This window comes from Brachycentrus maculatus, unplaced genomic scaffold (assembly GCF_059751285.1).
Source record: "Brachycentrus maculatus isolate JH-2025_06_01 unplaced genomic scaffold, ASM5975128v1 h1tg000101l, whole genome shotgun sequence".
NCBI lineage: Eukaryota > Metazoa > Arthropoda > Insecta > Trichoptera > Brachycentridae > Brachycentrus > Brachycentrus maculatus.
This window is the reverse complement of record NW_028280855.1, coordinates 143,106-159,876: the sequence shown is the minus strand read 5'-3', so window position 1 is coordinate 159,876 and position 16,771 is coordinate 143,106. Positions and strand designations below refer to the sequence as shown.

The 16,771-nt window shown below is 35.8% G+C and overlaps 1 protein-coding gene across 7 annotated transcripts in view; it reads right to left on the bottom strand.

Moving 5' to 3' along the window:
- ACC (acetyl-CoA carboxylase) overlaps positions 1-16,771 on the bottom strand; it is a 108,298-nt gene that overhangs the window by 70,444 nt on the left and 21,083 nt on the right. For 2 of the 7 annotated variants that reach the window (XM_088258640.1, XM_088258641.1), the window contains exon 1: positions 1,402-2,327. The exons of the other annotated variants lie outside the window; for them this stretch is intronic. In XM_088258640.1, coding sequence (XP_088114766.1) covers positions 1,402-1,883 — 482 coding nt within the window. In that variant the 5' untranslated portion in view covers positions 1,884-2,327. Of the gene's footprint in view, positions 1-1,401; positions 2,328-16,771 lie in introns of those variants that run through there. 7 annotated transcript variants of the gene reach the window in all.

Sequence of the window (16,771 nt, the reverse complement as noted above, 5' to 3'; positions counted from 1 at the left end):
TAGCCGGTTTTCGTCGGGAGAAAGTTAGAATCTACAGTGCGTTAATTAGGCTTACCGCACAGTAGTAGGCTTAGCGACTAAACCAGTAGTAAAACCGACTGACGCACTTACGAGGATCGAGTTCAAGGTCTAAAAGTTATTTGACGAAGAAGGTATTATTTTATTTATTGTTTCGGCATTAACTTTGTGGTAAGACATGTTACAATGATCAAAGAAAACACTTGTTTTTTACCACTTGAGTTTTATTATAGACTACATGTTTCAGAAGTTAAACTTCCATCATTCAGGTCTGTATAATAACTAAAATATAAAATTGTTCTATAAATAAGGAGAGGGGAGAGTTAGTTATTACACCTTGTTCCATATAAAGGCCAAATTATGAATTATCTTGAAAATTTAGAAAACCAATAAAACCTAAATTCTAATAATAATTTATTAAATAATATAAATATATATATATATATATATATATATATATATATATATATATAAAACCCTTATCCGCACCCCAATGATGCATAGGGCACTGTGTCATATAAACGCAGTGTTATCTTGATCGTTTACACATGAAGGAAAGGTGAGCAGGCCTCCGCTTCAGGTACCAGTCCATGGTAGTATTGAATAAATATTATGGTGAATAAATCACTTATATTTATTTTACCCCCCTTGGGAATCGAACCCGGGACCTCCAGAACGGTAGCCGAGCGTGCTGACCATTACACTACGGAGGCGGACTCCTGCAATAATATATTGTTTCAAAATTCTTCACCTTTGCTTTCCATTATTCCTTTGTTTTCATTCTCCGTCCCTTGACTAACCCCTTCCCCTTACTTTTCCCTCTCCTTATTTATAGAACAATTTTATATTTTATATTTTAGTTATTATACAGACCTGAATGATGTAAGTTTAACTTCTGAAACATGTAGTCTATAATAAAACTCAAGTGGTAAAAAACAAGTGTTTTCTTTAATCATTGTAAGAAGGTATTACGCAAGTCAAAGCATTTACGCCTTTTGTGATATTTATCAAATGACAAGGAACTTTACCATCTCACACATTATGAATATCATCGTTAAACAACAAACTAGACAAAAATATCAAAATCTTCTAGTACACAACCATGATACACGATTTACACACAACGAAGGTTTGATAGTCCCAAGAATTAACAATAAATATGGGAGTAATGATTCAAGAACAACGTTTCAAATTTGGTTCATATATATATAGAACTTCCAAGAATTTGAGTAGTGTGGTTGTCAATAATGGGTAGAATTGGTGAATGTTACACGCGTGTAAAGTGATCACTTAAGCCAGCCTATGACGGTAGTCAGCCCCGTAAATGCCCAGACTTACATATTCTTCTTCATCTTTGATGAGATGTCAAAAAATAAAACTTACGTTAGCGTAGCCTGAGGCGTCCGCAACATGTTGGAATGCCTGGCGGCCTCGCCCTCGCTGTTCTTCCTCCTAGCCGGCGTCTTCATCTCGATCCCGCCGCAGTAGAACTCCAGGCTGGCCCTCCTCGTGTCTTCGTCGTACCCGTCCACGCTGGGCCTCCTCGCCTCGCCGTACGGCGCGTCTCTGTCCTCGCCCCGCCGCTCGTCCGGCCGCTCGTCCAGCCGCTCGTCCAGCCGCTCGTCCAGCCGGTCGACCAGCCCGTCGAAGCGCTCCGCGAGGCTGCCACGCCTCTCCTCGCCGTACCGGTCGAGGCTCGCGCGCCGCTCGAGGCTGATGGCCGGGATGACATTGTCCCCGTCGCCCGACTCGGCGAGCACGAACCGCTTCGAGGCGCGCCGCTTGAGCATGTGGCGCGGCCGGACCCACGCGAGCAGACGGACGAAGAGGGAAGAAGCGACTTCTGACTCGCATTCGGCGCTCATGCACCCGGGCGCATTGGCGCGCCTCGCACAACGCGGCCTCGTACTGCGCGCACTCGCTCAAGGAACCGGCACTAGACCAATGCCCTGCGGAACCCCACTTATAAACACCGTCTAAACCACGCTATGTATTGTACAACTTATTGGTACAAGACCAGTGCCTTGCGGAACTCCCACTTGTGAACACTTAACTGTCTAAACCGCGCTATGTACGTTTTAGCTTTTAAAACAGAATCAAGGTATTTTGATGTCATCAATTAAGTCACTTTGGAAACGGGTACAAAACCAGTGCCTTGCGGAACTCCCACTTATAAACAAATTTACCGTCAAAACCGCGCTATGTATTTTTCAGCTATTAATATTGATTCGTTTTTTTTCAGTTTTTAATACAGAACCAATTTATTACAATTTCTTTATTTGTTGATTTGGCGTTTACTTTATAGAACTCTATTTTAATTTATGTATTAATTGTTAACTCAAACACAGATTTTTTAAAGTCTTCTAAGTTTAGAGACTCGAAAAATCTGTGTTTGATTAAAAAAATTAATACATAAATTACAATTTCATTAATTAAGTCGCTTTAGGAATGGGTACAAGACCAGTGCCTTGCGGAACTCCCACTTATAAACACTTTACCGTCAAAACCACGCTTTGTATTTACGGCTCTATATATAGATTCGCTTCAGGAATGGGTACAAGACAAGTACCCTGCGGAACTTCAACTTATGATCACTTCAAATATAAACTCAGTCAAAACCGCGCTATTTATTTTTCGGCTTTTAAAATAGATTAAGACATTAATTTTTCATTAACTGATTCGCTTAAAGAATGGGCTTAAGACCAAAGCCCTGCGGAACTCCCAATTGTGAATACCTCACTATCAAATATAAACTCCGTCAAAAGCACGCTATGTATTTTCGGCTTTATATATGGATTCGCTTTAGGAATGGGTACAAGACCAGTATCCTGCGGAACTCCAACTTATGATCACTTAAAATATAAACTCCGTCAAAACCGCGCTATGTATTTTTCGGCTTTTAATATTGAATCGTGCTAGGAATAGGTACAAGACTAATGCCCTGCGGAACCTCCACTTGTAAACACTTCACCGTCAAAACCGCGCTATGTATTTTTCGGCTTTTAATATTGAATCGCTTTAGGAATAGGTACAAGACTAATGCCCTGCGGAACCTCCACTTGTAAACACTTCACCGTCAAAACCAAGCTATGTATTTTTCGGCTTTTAATATTAATTCGCTTTAGGAATGGATACAAGACTTGCGGAACTTCAACTTATGATCACTTCAAATATAAACTCAGTTAAAACCACGCTATGTATTTTTCGGCTTTTAATATTAATTCGCTTTAGGAATGAGTACAAGACCAATGCCCTGTGGAACTCCAACTTATGATCACTTAAAATATAAACTCAGTCAAAACCGCGCTGTGTATTTTTCGGCTTTTAATATAAATTCGCTTTAGGAATGGGTACAAGACCAATGCCCTGCGGAACTCCTACTTATGATCACTTCAAATATAAACTCAGTTAAAACCGCGCTATGTATTTTTCGGCTTTTAATATTAATTCGCTTTAGGAATGGGTACAAGACCAATGCCCTGCGGAACTCCTACTTATGATCACTTCAAACATAAACTCAGTTAAAACCGCGGTATGTATTTTTCGGCTTTTAAAACAGAATTAAGATATATTTAGTATTTCAAAAGCATTTTTAACTTTGTGGTATGGTAATATAACACGGAGGAATTATATATAATATTTAAGCGGAGGGCTGATCACCTTTCCTTCATGTGTTAATGATTAAGATAACACTGCGTTTAAATGACGCAGTGCCCTATGCACCATTGGGGTGCGGATAAGGGTTTTATTATTATTATTATTAATATAATACTCTCTTTATCATTCATGGTTTAAAAAAAACGACGTCATCAAAGAAAAACGTCGTCAATCCGCTGAGGAACTTATAACAATATCCTGTTATTGTTATATATTATATTGGCATTGCTGTAATGTCGTATTATGTTCGTTATTAGTTAGTCTTACATCCACAAAACTAGTTTTTGCGACGTAAGACCTGGCTAAACGCTAATTAATGGTTCGGAAGAAAATTCCATAATAACTAGATAATTATTGCGAAACCACAGTACAGCGATACCTCAATATAACGGACTTCTATTTAACGGTCAAAAAATCCGGCCAGTATAATACATCGTAATCGTATCGTAGGAGAAAGTGACCAACTACCAAAACGTAAAATGTTCAGCAGGGCCATTTAAGTCACTTTTGCTTGGCAAGAAAATAAACACCAATGCAGTTAGTCATTTTTAACAACTCAATGTATTATACTTCCAAGTTTAGAACCCTTGGGGATTTTTTCAGGGCAATATTAAGCTAGTAAGATAACAAATAGTCAATGATCACGTTTTTGTAAAGCAAGGCACTTGGTCACTTTCTCCCGTATGACTACGATATATATATATATATATATTTATATATATATATATATATATATATATATATATATATATATATATATATATATATATATATATATATATATATATATATATATATATATATATATATATATATATATATATATATATATATATATATATATATATATATATATATATATATATATATATATATATATATATATATATATATATATATATATATATATATATATATATATATATATATATATATATATATATATATATATATATATATATATATATATATATATATATATATATATATATATATATATATATATATATATATATATATATATATATATATATATATATATATATATATATATATATATAAAATAAAAATGTTCTTTCAATATTGTTAACAATTTATACAATGTTCTTTTGACATCTCAACACTCGACTAACATTCACCAATTCTACCCATGATTGACAACCACACTACTCAAACTCTTGGAAGTTCTATATATACGATCCAATTGTGAAACATTGTATAACAGCGAGTGTTTTTGCCTAGAATTTTCACTCATGAATTACATGAAATAATAGCAACTTCAAACATAAATAGTAAATGCACTCACGAGTAGGCATATGCTATAAAAAGTTGAAGTCTGAGTAGGGTCATGATAAGCGGTGTTGCATAAGCCGTAGCTAGATTTCAGAGTCACTTGGACGTTAAGTTATTCAAATACTAAAAAAACATTAAACAAGAATCACTAGAATTTTCGCTATTGACATCTATTGGCGAGACAAAGAAGCTTATAATTGAGCAGAAACTTTTATATTTGTATGTGAGGTCCTATAATTGGAGATAATTAAGATTTGTGAAAAAGTATTTGGACACACTCAAAATTTTGTTGAAAAAAATAATTTTTGTTTTGTGTTTTGTATTGTTCATCTCGTGGATATACTGGCAAAAAAAGTTAACTCTAAAATCCCTGTTATTTAAAGCTTTCAGCCTGAATAAAATACCCGCTTTTAAACTTTAAGTTGAATTTACTTGTAAAACCACATATATCGCTCAATTCCTTCAAGAACGACATAAATCAAAAAACATGATTTCTCAGGAAAACGTTTTTAAGTTTAAAAATATAATACAATGTATTAAAAATAAATATCAAGCCACTTATTATTTTTTTTACTGCGAAACAGATCTTTTAAGTAAAACCTGGAGGTTTTTTCTCCATTTGAAAAAATTTAGTAGATACATTCAAAAAAAATAATCAAACAATACCTTTTCTTGAAAATGCAAAAACAGCACTTTCTGCCCTGTAGCAGGTAAATATTAAGTTAAAAATATGCCTCTTTTGCTAGGATATAGTACATTTTCTGGGCATTCCGAAAACATGGACAACTGAAAATTGACGATTTTTGATTTATGACGTTCTTGAAAGGAGTGAGCGATATATGATATTTAAAACTACGTAGTGACTATGAGTCATTAAGTCAAAATTGCATATTTTCGAGTTAACGTTTTCTTTTTTTTTAAACCTTTATTTATATAACGAGCTTTCGGCTTAAACGCACTCCCCCTCCCCCCCCCCCCAAGTGGTCCGTTATATCGTGGTTTTACTGTATTACGTTGATATTACCATGCAAACCGTATTTTCTGGTAAGTCGTTGAGATTCGCGCTGAGCTACTATTTCGCAAGTAACCTTAATAAAATACAAGATCGAAGAAACACGTGAACCGAACGAGTGTAGAAAGAACGGTAAAACAAATCCATGAAGCTTTATGTGGTTGGTAATAGGAAGACCGGGGAAAACTTGGCACGATCAAGTTTTTCAAATACTTGAATGATGTCTGATTAAAGTATTATTTTTTGACATCTCATCAAAGATGAAGAAGAATATGGAAGTCAGGGCATTTACGGGGCTTACGACCGTCATAGGCTGGTTTGAGTGATCACTTTACACACGTGTAACATTCACCAATTCTACCCATTATTGACAACCACACTACTCAAATTCTTGGAAGTTCTATATAACTCCTGTAATTGGAGATAATCCAGATTTTGTGAACAAGTATTTGGACACACTCAAAATGTTGTAAATATGATAATAGTATTTCGCGTTTTATTTGTAGAACTCCATTTTAATTTGAGTATTAATTTTTGGGAAATTTATGAGGCGAATGTAAGTGGAAAAAATAGCAGAGGAAGACCGAGAAAAACATGGCACGATCAGGTATGCCAAATACTTAATGGTGGTCAGGTAAAGAGTCGTAATAATCGGCGGGTGTGTGTGAGGAGATGCATGAACGTGGTAGAGGCGAAGAAGTTTGCAAAGTCAGAGTGGTGTGGCGTTCTATTCTCTTTGCCTACCCCTGCGGGGAAGCGGCGTGATGGTAAGTTATTTAGTTAGTTTATGTATGATTAAAGTTTTTATTGATTTTGCGTTCAATTTGTAGAACTCCATTTTAATTTATGTATTAATTTTTAAATCAAGCACAGATTTTTTTGAGTAGGGTAGACTGGGTACGGTTGAAACAAAGGACGGTTGAAACAGAGCAAATATCTTGCAAACCGTACGCGGTAGGGTGAAGGGTCCAAGGGACGAACAAAGCGGACAACAAGTTCAAACACGAATATCAGTGTTGCATCGCTCGCCGCACGGTGCAGTTGCTTGTAGGAGGCCCTATTGTATTTTGATAACCAAAAGTAAGTATTTTTGTTCTGAGAATTTTCCGTTTATTACGGTTTCTATTGAAACGATATTATTGAGTATGATTTCGTGTTTGAAATGAAGCTTGTAGAACACGATACAGTGATTGGTTTTAATGTGCCATTATTGTTAACATTACCATTTTCTGTTTTCCACCTAAAGGAGGGGTTGGGTACGGTTGAAACATTTTTTGTGGGTACGGTTGAAACAACATATTTTTTTAGTTTTCCTGTTTTCTAGATGCCGAGAGTGCGCGCAAGAAAGACTTCGAGAGGGGAGGTCGACTTGTCGAGGTATACATACGCTTACGAGGAGGTTAAAGTAGGAGATTCACTGCGAAAAGCGGCGGAAAAGCATGGATTAAACCACTGTTCGCTCATTAGATATATACGAAAGCGAGATGCATCTGGTGAAGAAGAAAATGGCATATGAACCCCACAACAAAGTTTTTAATAAAGAGCAGGAGCAGGAGCTTGCAAAATACTTGCTACTAAAAAAACAGAGAAAGAAGAGATAAGAAAGGAGCATGAAATAAGGTTGAAACGGATGAAAACTAAGTAAGTCAAGAAAAGATTGGATGGAGGAAAAAGTAGAAGGATCGTTAAAGGAAAAAAATAATCATAATACGCAACAGGAATCATCATCAAAAGAGGACGAGTGCTATTGTCTTGTTTGTCTGTCACTGTATTCAGAGAGCAGATCCGGTGAAAAGTGGATGCAGTGCACCACTTGTAAACTGTGGACTCAAGAAGACTGCACAAAAGGTGGTCCTAGCCATGTTTGCCACAATTGCGACTCGGAATGATCCCAAAGCTAGATTTTCACTTGATTTATGACTAATCAAAATGGAAGAAGTGTTTCCTTTTAGTTTATTCAAAGATTATTTTCGTTCAATTTGTTTTTTTTTTAATGCTATTGTTTTTAGTTGTTTTTGTTCATTACATATCTGTAGACTGATTAATATTGTCATGCGGTGCCATAATTATTTATAAAACAAAAATAAATAATGAATAAAACGTCTTACAATATTAAATATTGATTTATTTGCGTGTGTTTCAACTGACCCCAGTCACTGTTTCAACTGCCCCTGGTATGGGGACGGTTGAAACAAATCGGATATATTTTTTAAATTTGATCTGCCACTAAAAATAACACACCGGGTACTGAAATAATACTTCCCATTAGTAGACAGAAACACGTTCTTGTATTTAATGCATCTTCATCATCGCTTGACTTGTAAAGAGCAATACTATGGACAATATAAGCAAAATTGTTTCAACCGTACCCAGTCTACCCTATATTAAGTTGTATTTTATTTTTAAAAAACACATGAAAATTAAGATTGTGACAATTGTTTCGCCTAGTTATGGCATTTTTAAACGAACGTTCGTTTGAAAATGCCATAACCAGGCTAAAAAATTGTCGCAATATTATCTTTTTAACCAGCATATGACGGTCGTCAGCCCCGTAAATGCCCAGACTTCCATATTCTTCTTCATCTTTGATGAGATGTCAAAAAATGTTATTTAAAAACTTTATTTGGTACATCCATTTTTTCTGCTAAGTGGAAAATATGATATCCGTCAAGTTGTTGCTGCCGCCAGTGTTGATATACATTTATGCCCGTTTTATCAAATCTGTTTGTATACTGCTTTGTGATATAGCTGTCTATATCACAAATCGCTCTCTCCTTTCAAGAACGTCATAAATCAAAAATCGTCGATTTTCAGTTGTGCATGTTTTCGAAATGCCCAGAAAATGTACTATATCCCAGCAAAAGAAGCATATTTTTAACTTAATATTTACCCGCTACAGGGCAGAAAGCGTTGTTTTTGCATTTTGAAGAAAAGGTATTGTTTAATTAGTTTTTTAAATATACTAAATATTTTCAAATGGAGAAAAAACCTTCAGGTTTTACCTTAAAAGATCTGTTGCACAGTAAAAAGTTCAACAAGTGACTTGATATTTACTTTTAATACAATTTATTATATTTTTAAACTTTAAAAACGATCTCCTGAAAAATCTTTTTATTTTATTTATGACGTTGTTGAAAGGAGTGAGCGAAATGTCAAATACGATCGACGTACGACGCCTTTTGCAAAAAGTTATAACATCTTCCCATAGGGTGATGAATTTTGCGCCGCCCTGTATATAAAGCTGAAGGCATATAAATATCCTACCTGGAATACGTCCCTTATTAAAATCTAGGAATTTCGTAATTGCGATCTAGCCGCATTCTTCAATACGGACTGTCCTCTCATCTTAATGTCGGGATATTGATCCATTCTCGAATAGGAATCGAACCCCAAACCATGGAATACTCTGGATGTTCAGGAAGTGATGGAATTTCTCATGACTTCCTCGAGAGAAATACGTGTCATTTATAGCGCACTCCTTTCAACAACGTCATATATTAGAAAACTCGATTTTTCAGGAGATCGTTTTTTAAGTTTAAGAATATAAAGAAATGTATTGAAAATAAATATCAAGCCACTTATTGAACTTTTTACTATGCGACAGATCTTTTTAGGTAAATCCTGAAGGTTTTTTCTCCATTTGAAAAATATTTAGTTTGTTTAAAAAAATAATTATACAATACATTTTCTTAAAAATGCAAAAACAACACTTTCCGCCCTGTAGCGGGTAAATATTAAGTTAAAAATATGCCTCTTTTGCTGGGATATAGTACATTTTCTGGGCATTCCGAAAACATGCACAACTGAAAATTTACGATTTATGACGTTCTTGAAAGGAGTGAGCGTTATGAGAAAATATTTTGAAATACCGCGCTAACGTAGAATTGTAATAAATTTACGATAGCCTTTAGTACTTAAATCAGACGTAAGTGAACAATTTATTACATTATTTTAAAAAATAAACACGTGACTATACTACTTAATGAGAATTATTTATATATACGACTAGTTTCGAAAACTTACAGATGAATTGTTGGGTAAAATATCCAAAATAAAACACGGTTTTTGTTGGATTGAATTCTACATTTATTTATGTGTTTTGATTATGTCCTAAGAAGACGAAACGCGTCACGTATTAAAATATACATAAATAAATGAAGAATTCAATCCAACAAAAACCGTGTTTTATTTTAGATATTTTACCCAACAATTCAATATGGAATTCTACCAACTGTCTGCAGTTACAATAAATAACTTACAGATGTTTTCATCTTCTAGTTAATTCAGATAAAACGTTAATTAATCATAAACTTAATTTTTTTAAATAATAAAAATAAAAATGATATTTTCTGGCGTTTCTCATATGTGTGATTATAATCCAGGATTCGGACCTCACATACTAATATAAGAGTTTCTGCTTAGAAAAAGCTTCTTTACATCTCACCAATAGATGTCTCTAGTGAAGTTCTAATGATTCAAGAACAAGGTTTCTAAATCTGTTCATACATATAGAACTTCTAAGAAATTGAGTAGTGTGGTTGTCAATAATGGGTAGAATTGGTGAATGTTACACGCGTGTTAAGTGATCACTTAAACCTGCATATGACAGCCGTAACCGCATAAATGGCTAGATTATAAATTCTACCCATGATTGACAACCACACTCCTCAAATTCTTAGGGTTCTATATACCATATATGAACCAATATCGAAACATTGTGCTTGAATCACTAGAATTATACTAGAGACATCTTTTGGGGAGATTAAAGAAGCTTTTTATTCAGCAGACTTCCATATTCTTCTTAATCTATGTTGAGATGGCAAAAAAGAATATGAAAATGAACATTTGAAGCAGTAGGAAATAAACGAAGGTTAAATTAACAAGAGTACATACGTAATCATTGAAACATATTTGCTATTTTGTATGATAAAAACGAACGACAAAAAAATCATATAAACACATTCTTTCAAGAGACTGAACTTTGAACGAGTGCGTCGGGTACGGAGTGTGTACTGACGGTTCTGTGTGATATTCACGCCAGGGATGGTCAAACTGCGGCGCGCGAAATGTTAGCAAGGCGCCTCACACCGTGCGCCTGCTTATTGACTTCCTTTTTTGCTCTTTTCCGTCTTCCACCTAATTGCTGAGGGTTGTGACCCTTGTGGAAGCAATGACTCTTCTCCAGTTATCCCTTGACTGCGCTGCACGTAGCGCTCCAAACATCTTAACACCATCGGTCCATCGAGAGTGGATCGATGATTTAGGGGCCACAGGAGCTTAAGTACTCTCTTACGGTAGAAAAATTCCATAAGTTTCTGAGGTATCTCTACATGAGAGAGTACGGCTATTATCCTCGGTTCTACCCGACCCAGTTTCTCCAGGGTTTGCTTGGCTACAATAGTTTAGAGACTAGAAGGAATGTGTATTTGATTACGCATTTTTATCGATTGTTGCGCGGTATGATCGATAATCCTGAAATTATCCGGAGCATTGGTCTGTATGTTCCCGATGGTTACCTAAGACAGCGTCGACATAGATTGTTTCACATTCCTATACACAGGACCAACCTGCCGATGGTTACGCCTGTAAGAAGATCTACCGCTATGTTGAACAATATCTCATTGGATATTGTTCTGTTCCATGTGTCTGAAGGAGTTTTCTTCTCGCATTGACCCTTATAGTGACTTTGAAAGCATTAGTAATCATTTTTATCTTTGATCCATCAGAAGGTATAGTTTACCACCACTGGATTCAGACCTTAAGAAAACACCATGACGTACATACCATACTCTTCAGAAAGATGCTGTCATCTTTAGCTTTTGAAACTTCATCTGCATATAAAAACCGACCTTTGAATCAAAATCGTACGTAAAAAACAATCTTTTTTAAAGATTCTCTTTGAATTTCTGTAAGGCAGAATTGATGGCAGGTTGATTGATACTAACCAACTAACCCACGACACCGATGGAACGTTCTGTTCCCCTGGTAGATTCTCAGAGATGTATCAGACAAATTGGTATATAAATCAAAGAGTTCTCGACAGAGACGAGGCATCTATCATTCTAACATGCAAGAAATGGAAGTCTGACCATCTCAGAGCTCATGACTTATCGTCTTTGTAGACTATTAGTGTCAGATAACATTTTTTAAAGATTCTCTTTGAATTTCTGTAAGGCAGAATTGATGGCAGGTTGATTGATACTAACCAACTAACCCACGACACCGATGGAACGTTCTGTTCCCCTGGTAGATTCTCAGAGATGTATCAAACAAATTGGCATATAAATCAAAGAGTTCTCAACAGAGACGAAGCATCTATCTCGTCTGAGACATTATTACTATTTATAATTAGAATCCTAACTGTCCATCAAACCTCCTCCCTCTACCTCCTTCCCTAAACTCCCTTTTTCCTTTGCCCTTCTTATTATTATCTTTTGTAATTTATGTTTTTTGTGTCAATTTTTAGTTTACGTTTTTTAAATGTTCAAGCACTATCTACCCTCTGATTGCGAACAGCTATATATGGTATCAAACGTTTTGATCAATATCACTAGTCTGTTGTTGGTTGGATGGAAGATATTGCTTTTTGGCAAAAACCCCGCCAATGTACTTAGATTTATTTATTTAAACTTTATGTTCAATCACGCCGTATCCCCGTAAGGGTAGGCAGAGAGGATTGGACGCCAGGGAAACTTATTTTCCCCAATTCATTAACAGTGAAGCGCCATTGAGGTAATATTTTACTAAAATGGCGCTATATAAATTCTCCAAATTTATCGTATTATTATTTTACATCTCAACATAGATGAAGAAGAATGTGTAAGTCTGGGCATGAAGCCAAAGAGTGTGGCGTTCCATCCTCTCTGCCTACCCCTGCGGGGAAACGGCGTGATGGTAGTGTTAGCATTATAAAGACACTGTAATCTGTTTTCATATGATCGTTATAAAAATAGACCTACATGTAATCCTTCTCTGTTTACCCGAATTTCGCGTACAGAGTACACAAACTATAGTCCGTAGCAAATATTTGAAGCCAAATGCTGCCTTACATTTGTTTGGCTAAGTTATCAATCGGTTGGTGCTCGAATAACCAGTGTTTTACTTCTTAATCAGCATGTAGGTATGTGTGAGGAGATGCACGAATGTGGAAGAGGCGAGGGACGTTTGCAAAGACAGATTAATAATAATAATAAATTCGGATACAACATTTTGAGTTTGTCCAAATACTTGTTCACAAATATTCTTCAAATAAAAAAGCTTCTTTGATCTCCCCAATAGATGTCTCTAGTGAAATTCTAGTGGTTCAAGCACAATGTTTCGAAATTGGATCATATATATAGAACTCCAAAAATTTAAGTAGTGACAGTGTTTTTGCCTAGAATTTTCACTCATGAATTACATAAATTATAGTAACTTTAAACATAAAGAGTAAATCCACTCACGAGTAGGCAGAGGCTATGAAACTTAAAAAGTTGAAGCCTGAGTAGGGTCATGATAAGCGGTGTTGCATAAGCCGTAGCTAGATTTCAGAGTCACTTGGACGTTAGGTAATTCAAAAAAAAAGAGTAGTCTAGTTGTCAATCATGGGTAGAATTGGTGAATATTATTACGTGTGTAAAGTGATAACTTGAACCAGCCTATGATGGTCGTCAGCCCCGTAAATGCCCAGTCTTCCATATTCTTCTTCATTTATGTTGAAATATAAAAAAATAATATGAAAAATAACTCCTACATAATTGGAGATAATCCAGATTTGTGAACAAGTATTTGGACACACTCAAAATGTTGAAAATTACGTTGCTTTTTAACGAACACTAGTCCTAAGCTTCCCTATAACGTTCCCTCCGATAATGCGGCACCTATCTCAGCGTTATAGGGGGGTTGACAGTAATTAACTAAATTTTTCGGACGTCATCAGCGTAATTGTTGTTTAATTCATCGTACACTTTGTAAATGGATGAAATTTAAATAATTGTTTTGCGTCGTTATGTATAGGAATTTTTAATTTACAAAAAATGCTTGTGGCGTTTACATATAGACATACAGTATCAAACAGATAAAGTAATATTTAAAAAAAATGTATTTTCGTTAAAAGTTTTGTAAAATCTTTTGTTTATTAGTTATATCAAAAACTAATGTAAGGCTGAACGAGGAATAATTGAAAAGATTAGGAAGAGCTCTATGCGGTGGTATGGACATGTGAAGCGAATGGATAGCGAGAGAATGACTAAAAAAATATACGTGGCGAATGTGAGAGGGAAAACGAACGTGGACGACCGAAAAAGACTTGGCACGATCAGATCAATCAGAGCCTAAAATCTGGCGGTGTCAAAAGTCTGCGTAATCGGGGGGCATGTATGACTAGATGTATGGATGTGAAGGAGGCGAGGAGTGTATGTCAGGACAGAAGAGTGTGGCGTTCCATCCTCTCTGCCTACCCCTGCGGGGAAACGGCGTGATGGTAGTAGTAGTAGTAGTAGTAGATTATTTAATATGATCTCATTTGGACTCAATCAAAGATTTTACTCTTCTTGGCATCTATTATATCGCTCACTCCTTTCAATAACGTCATATATCAAAAATCGTCAATTTTCAGTTGTGCATGTTTTCGGAATGCCCAGAAAATGTACTATATCCCAGCAAAAGCGGCATATTTTAACTTAATATTTACCCGCTGCAGGGCAGAAAGTGTTGTCTTTGCATTTTGAAGAAAAGGTATTGTTTTTTTTTTTAATATGTAAATATTTTCAAATGGAGAAAAAACCTTCAGGTTTTACCTAAAAAGATCTGTTGCACAGTAAAAATTTCAGTTATCACTTTACACACGTGTAACATTAACCAATTCTACCCATTATTGAAAACCACACTACTCTAATTCTTGGAAGTTTTATATAAGTATATGAACTATTTTTTAAACATTGTTTTTGAATCACTAGAACTTCACTAGAGACATCTATTGGTGAGATGAAAAGAAGCTTTTTATTGAGCAAAAACTCTTTTATTAGTATGTGAGGTCCGAATCCTGGATTATAATCACACACATCACTCACTCCTTTCAAGAACGTCAAAAATTCAAAAAACATGATTTTTCAGGAGAACGTTCTTAAAGTTTAAAAATACAATACAATGTATTTAAAATAAATATCAAGCCACTTATTGAACTTTTTACTGTGCAACAGATCTTTTAGGTAAAACCTGACATTTTCTCCATTTGAAAAAAATATTTAATATATTTAAAAAAAATAATTAATCAAAATGCAAAAACAACACTTTCTGCCCTGTAGCGGGTAAATATTAAGTTAAAAATATGCCGCTTTTGCTGGGATATAGTACATTTTCTGGGCATTCCGAAAACATGCAAAACAGAAAATTGACGATTTTTCATTTATGACGTTCATGAAAGGAGCGAGCGACATGAGAAACGCCAGAAAACATCATTTTCATTTTTATTATTTAAGCTTATAATTCAACCAGATAATTTATTCACAACATTTTGAATGTGTCCAAATACTTGTTCACAAAATCTGGATTATCTCTAAATTTGGAGATAATCCAGATTTTTTGAACAAGTATTTGGACACACTAAAAATGTTACGAACAACTTTAAAAAAACACTACTCTAAAAAAAAAGTACATTAAAAAATTATAATAATAACATATTAAAATAAAAACAAATGTAGAAGAAACGCAGCTTTCTTAACACACTGTCAAAAGAAAGTACGCAGGAATTTCAAGTCGCACGAACGCTGAACTGTCAAAAGCGGCAAACGCAATGACAGCGAACCACAAATAGACTCCACAAAACGAAAAGTCCGATCGGCGAACGACCGACGACGCACTCACGCCGGGAGCTCCGCACAAGAACACGCACTCAGCACATTACATTACCGTACAGAAGTCCAAATTTCGCGAAATACGAACTTATCGGTTCGCAAAAGTTTCGACGATTTCGACAACGCAACCCGTCGACACGCCAGCGTCGAATGACCGACGATGATTCGATGTTGACACTCGTTCCTGCTCACACATTGGGCGTTGGAACGAGACGGATTCGATAGCGGAAGAGGGGGAAAATAGCGGTTTTTCAAGTGTGTCCATGTGGATGAGCTAGAATCATAGCGGACTATCATATTTCTGCCAACGCGATCTCGAAGCAAGTTTTGTAGACATAAAAAAACTAACTAACCATCACGCCGCCTCGCCGCAGAGGTAGGCAGAGAGAATAGAACGCCACACCACTCTGTCCTTGCAAACATTCTTCGCCTCTTCCACGTTCATGCATCTCCTCATACATACCCGCCGATTGTTTCGACTCCTAACCTGATCACTTTCAAGTATTTGGCATACTTGAACGTGCCAAGTTTTTCTCGGTCTTCCTCTGCTCCTTTTTCCAATAACATTCGCCTCATAAATTTGTTTTGTCGTTCTTTCCTCGCTCATTCGTTCCACATGTCCGAACCATCTCAACACACCTTTCTCAATTTCATCGATAACACTTATCTCAGCTTTGCATTCCTTCCTTATTTCACCATTCGCACATCCATCATACATCGTTTTGCTGCACATTCTTCCGAGAGACATTTCGACTGCATTCAGTCTACTTTCACCCTCCTTTTGCCAGCTCCGTACTTCACTTCCATACATCAGGGTGCACCATCGAAATGAGTTAAAATTTTATTTCAATAAATGTTTCGATAATGGATATAGGGCTGTATGGATGCAGCACGACGATACTGGTCATTGAATAATGCTAACGAAGCTACCAGGTAGGAATTTGGATTACTAGAAAAC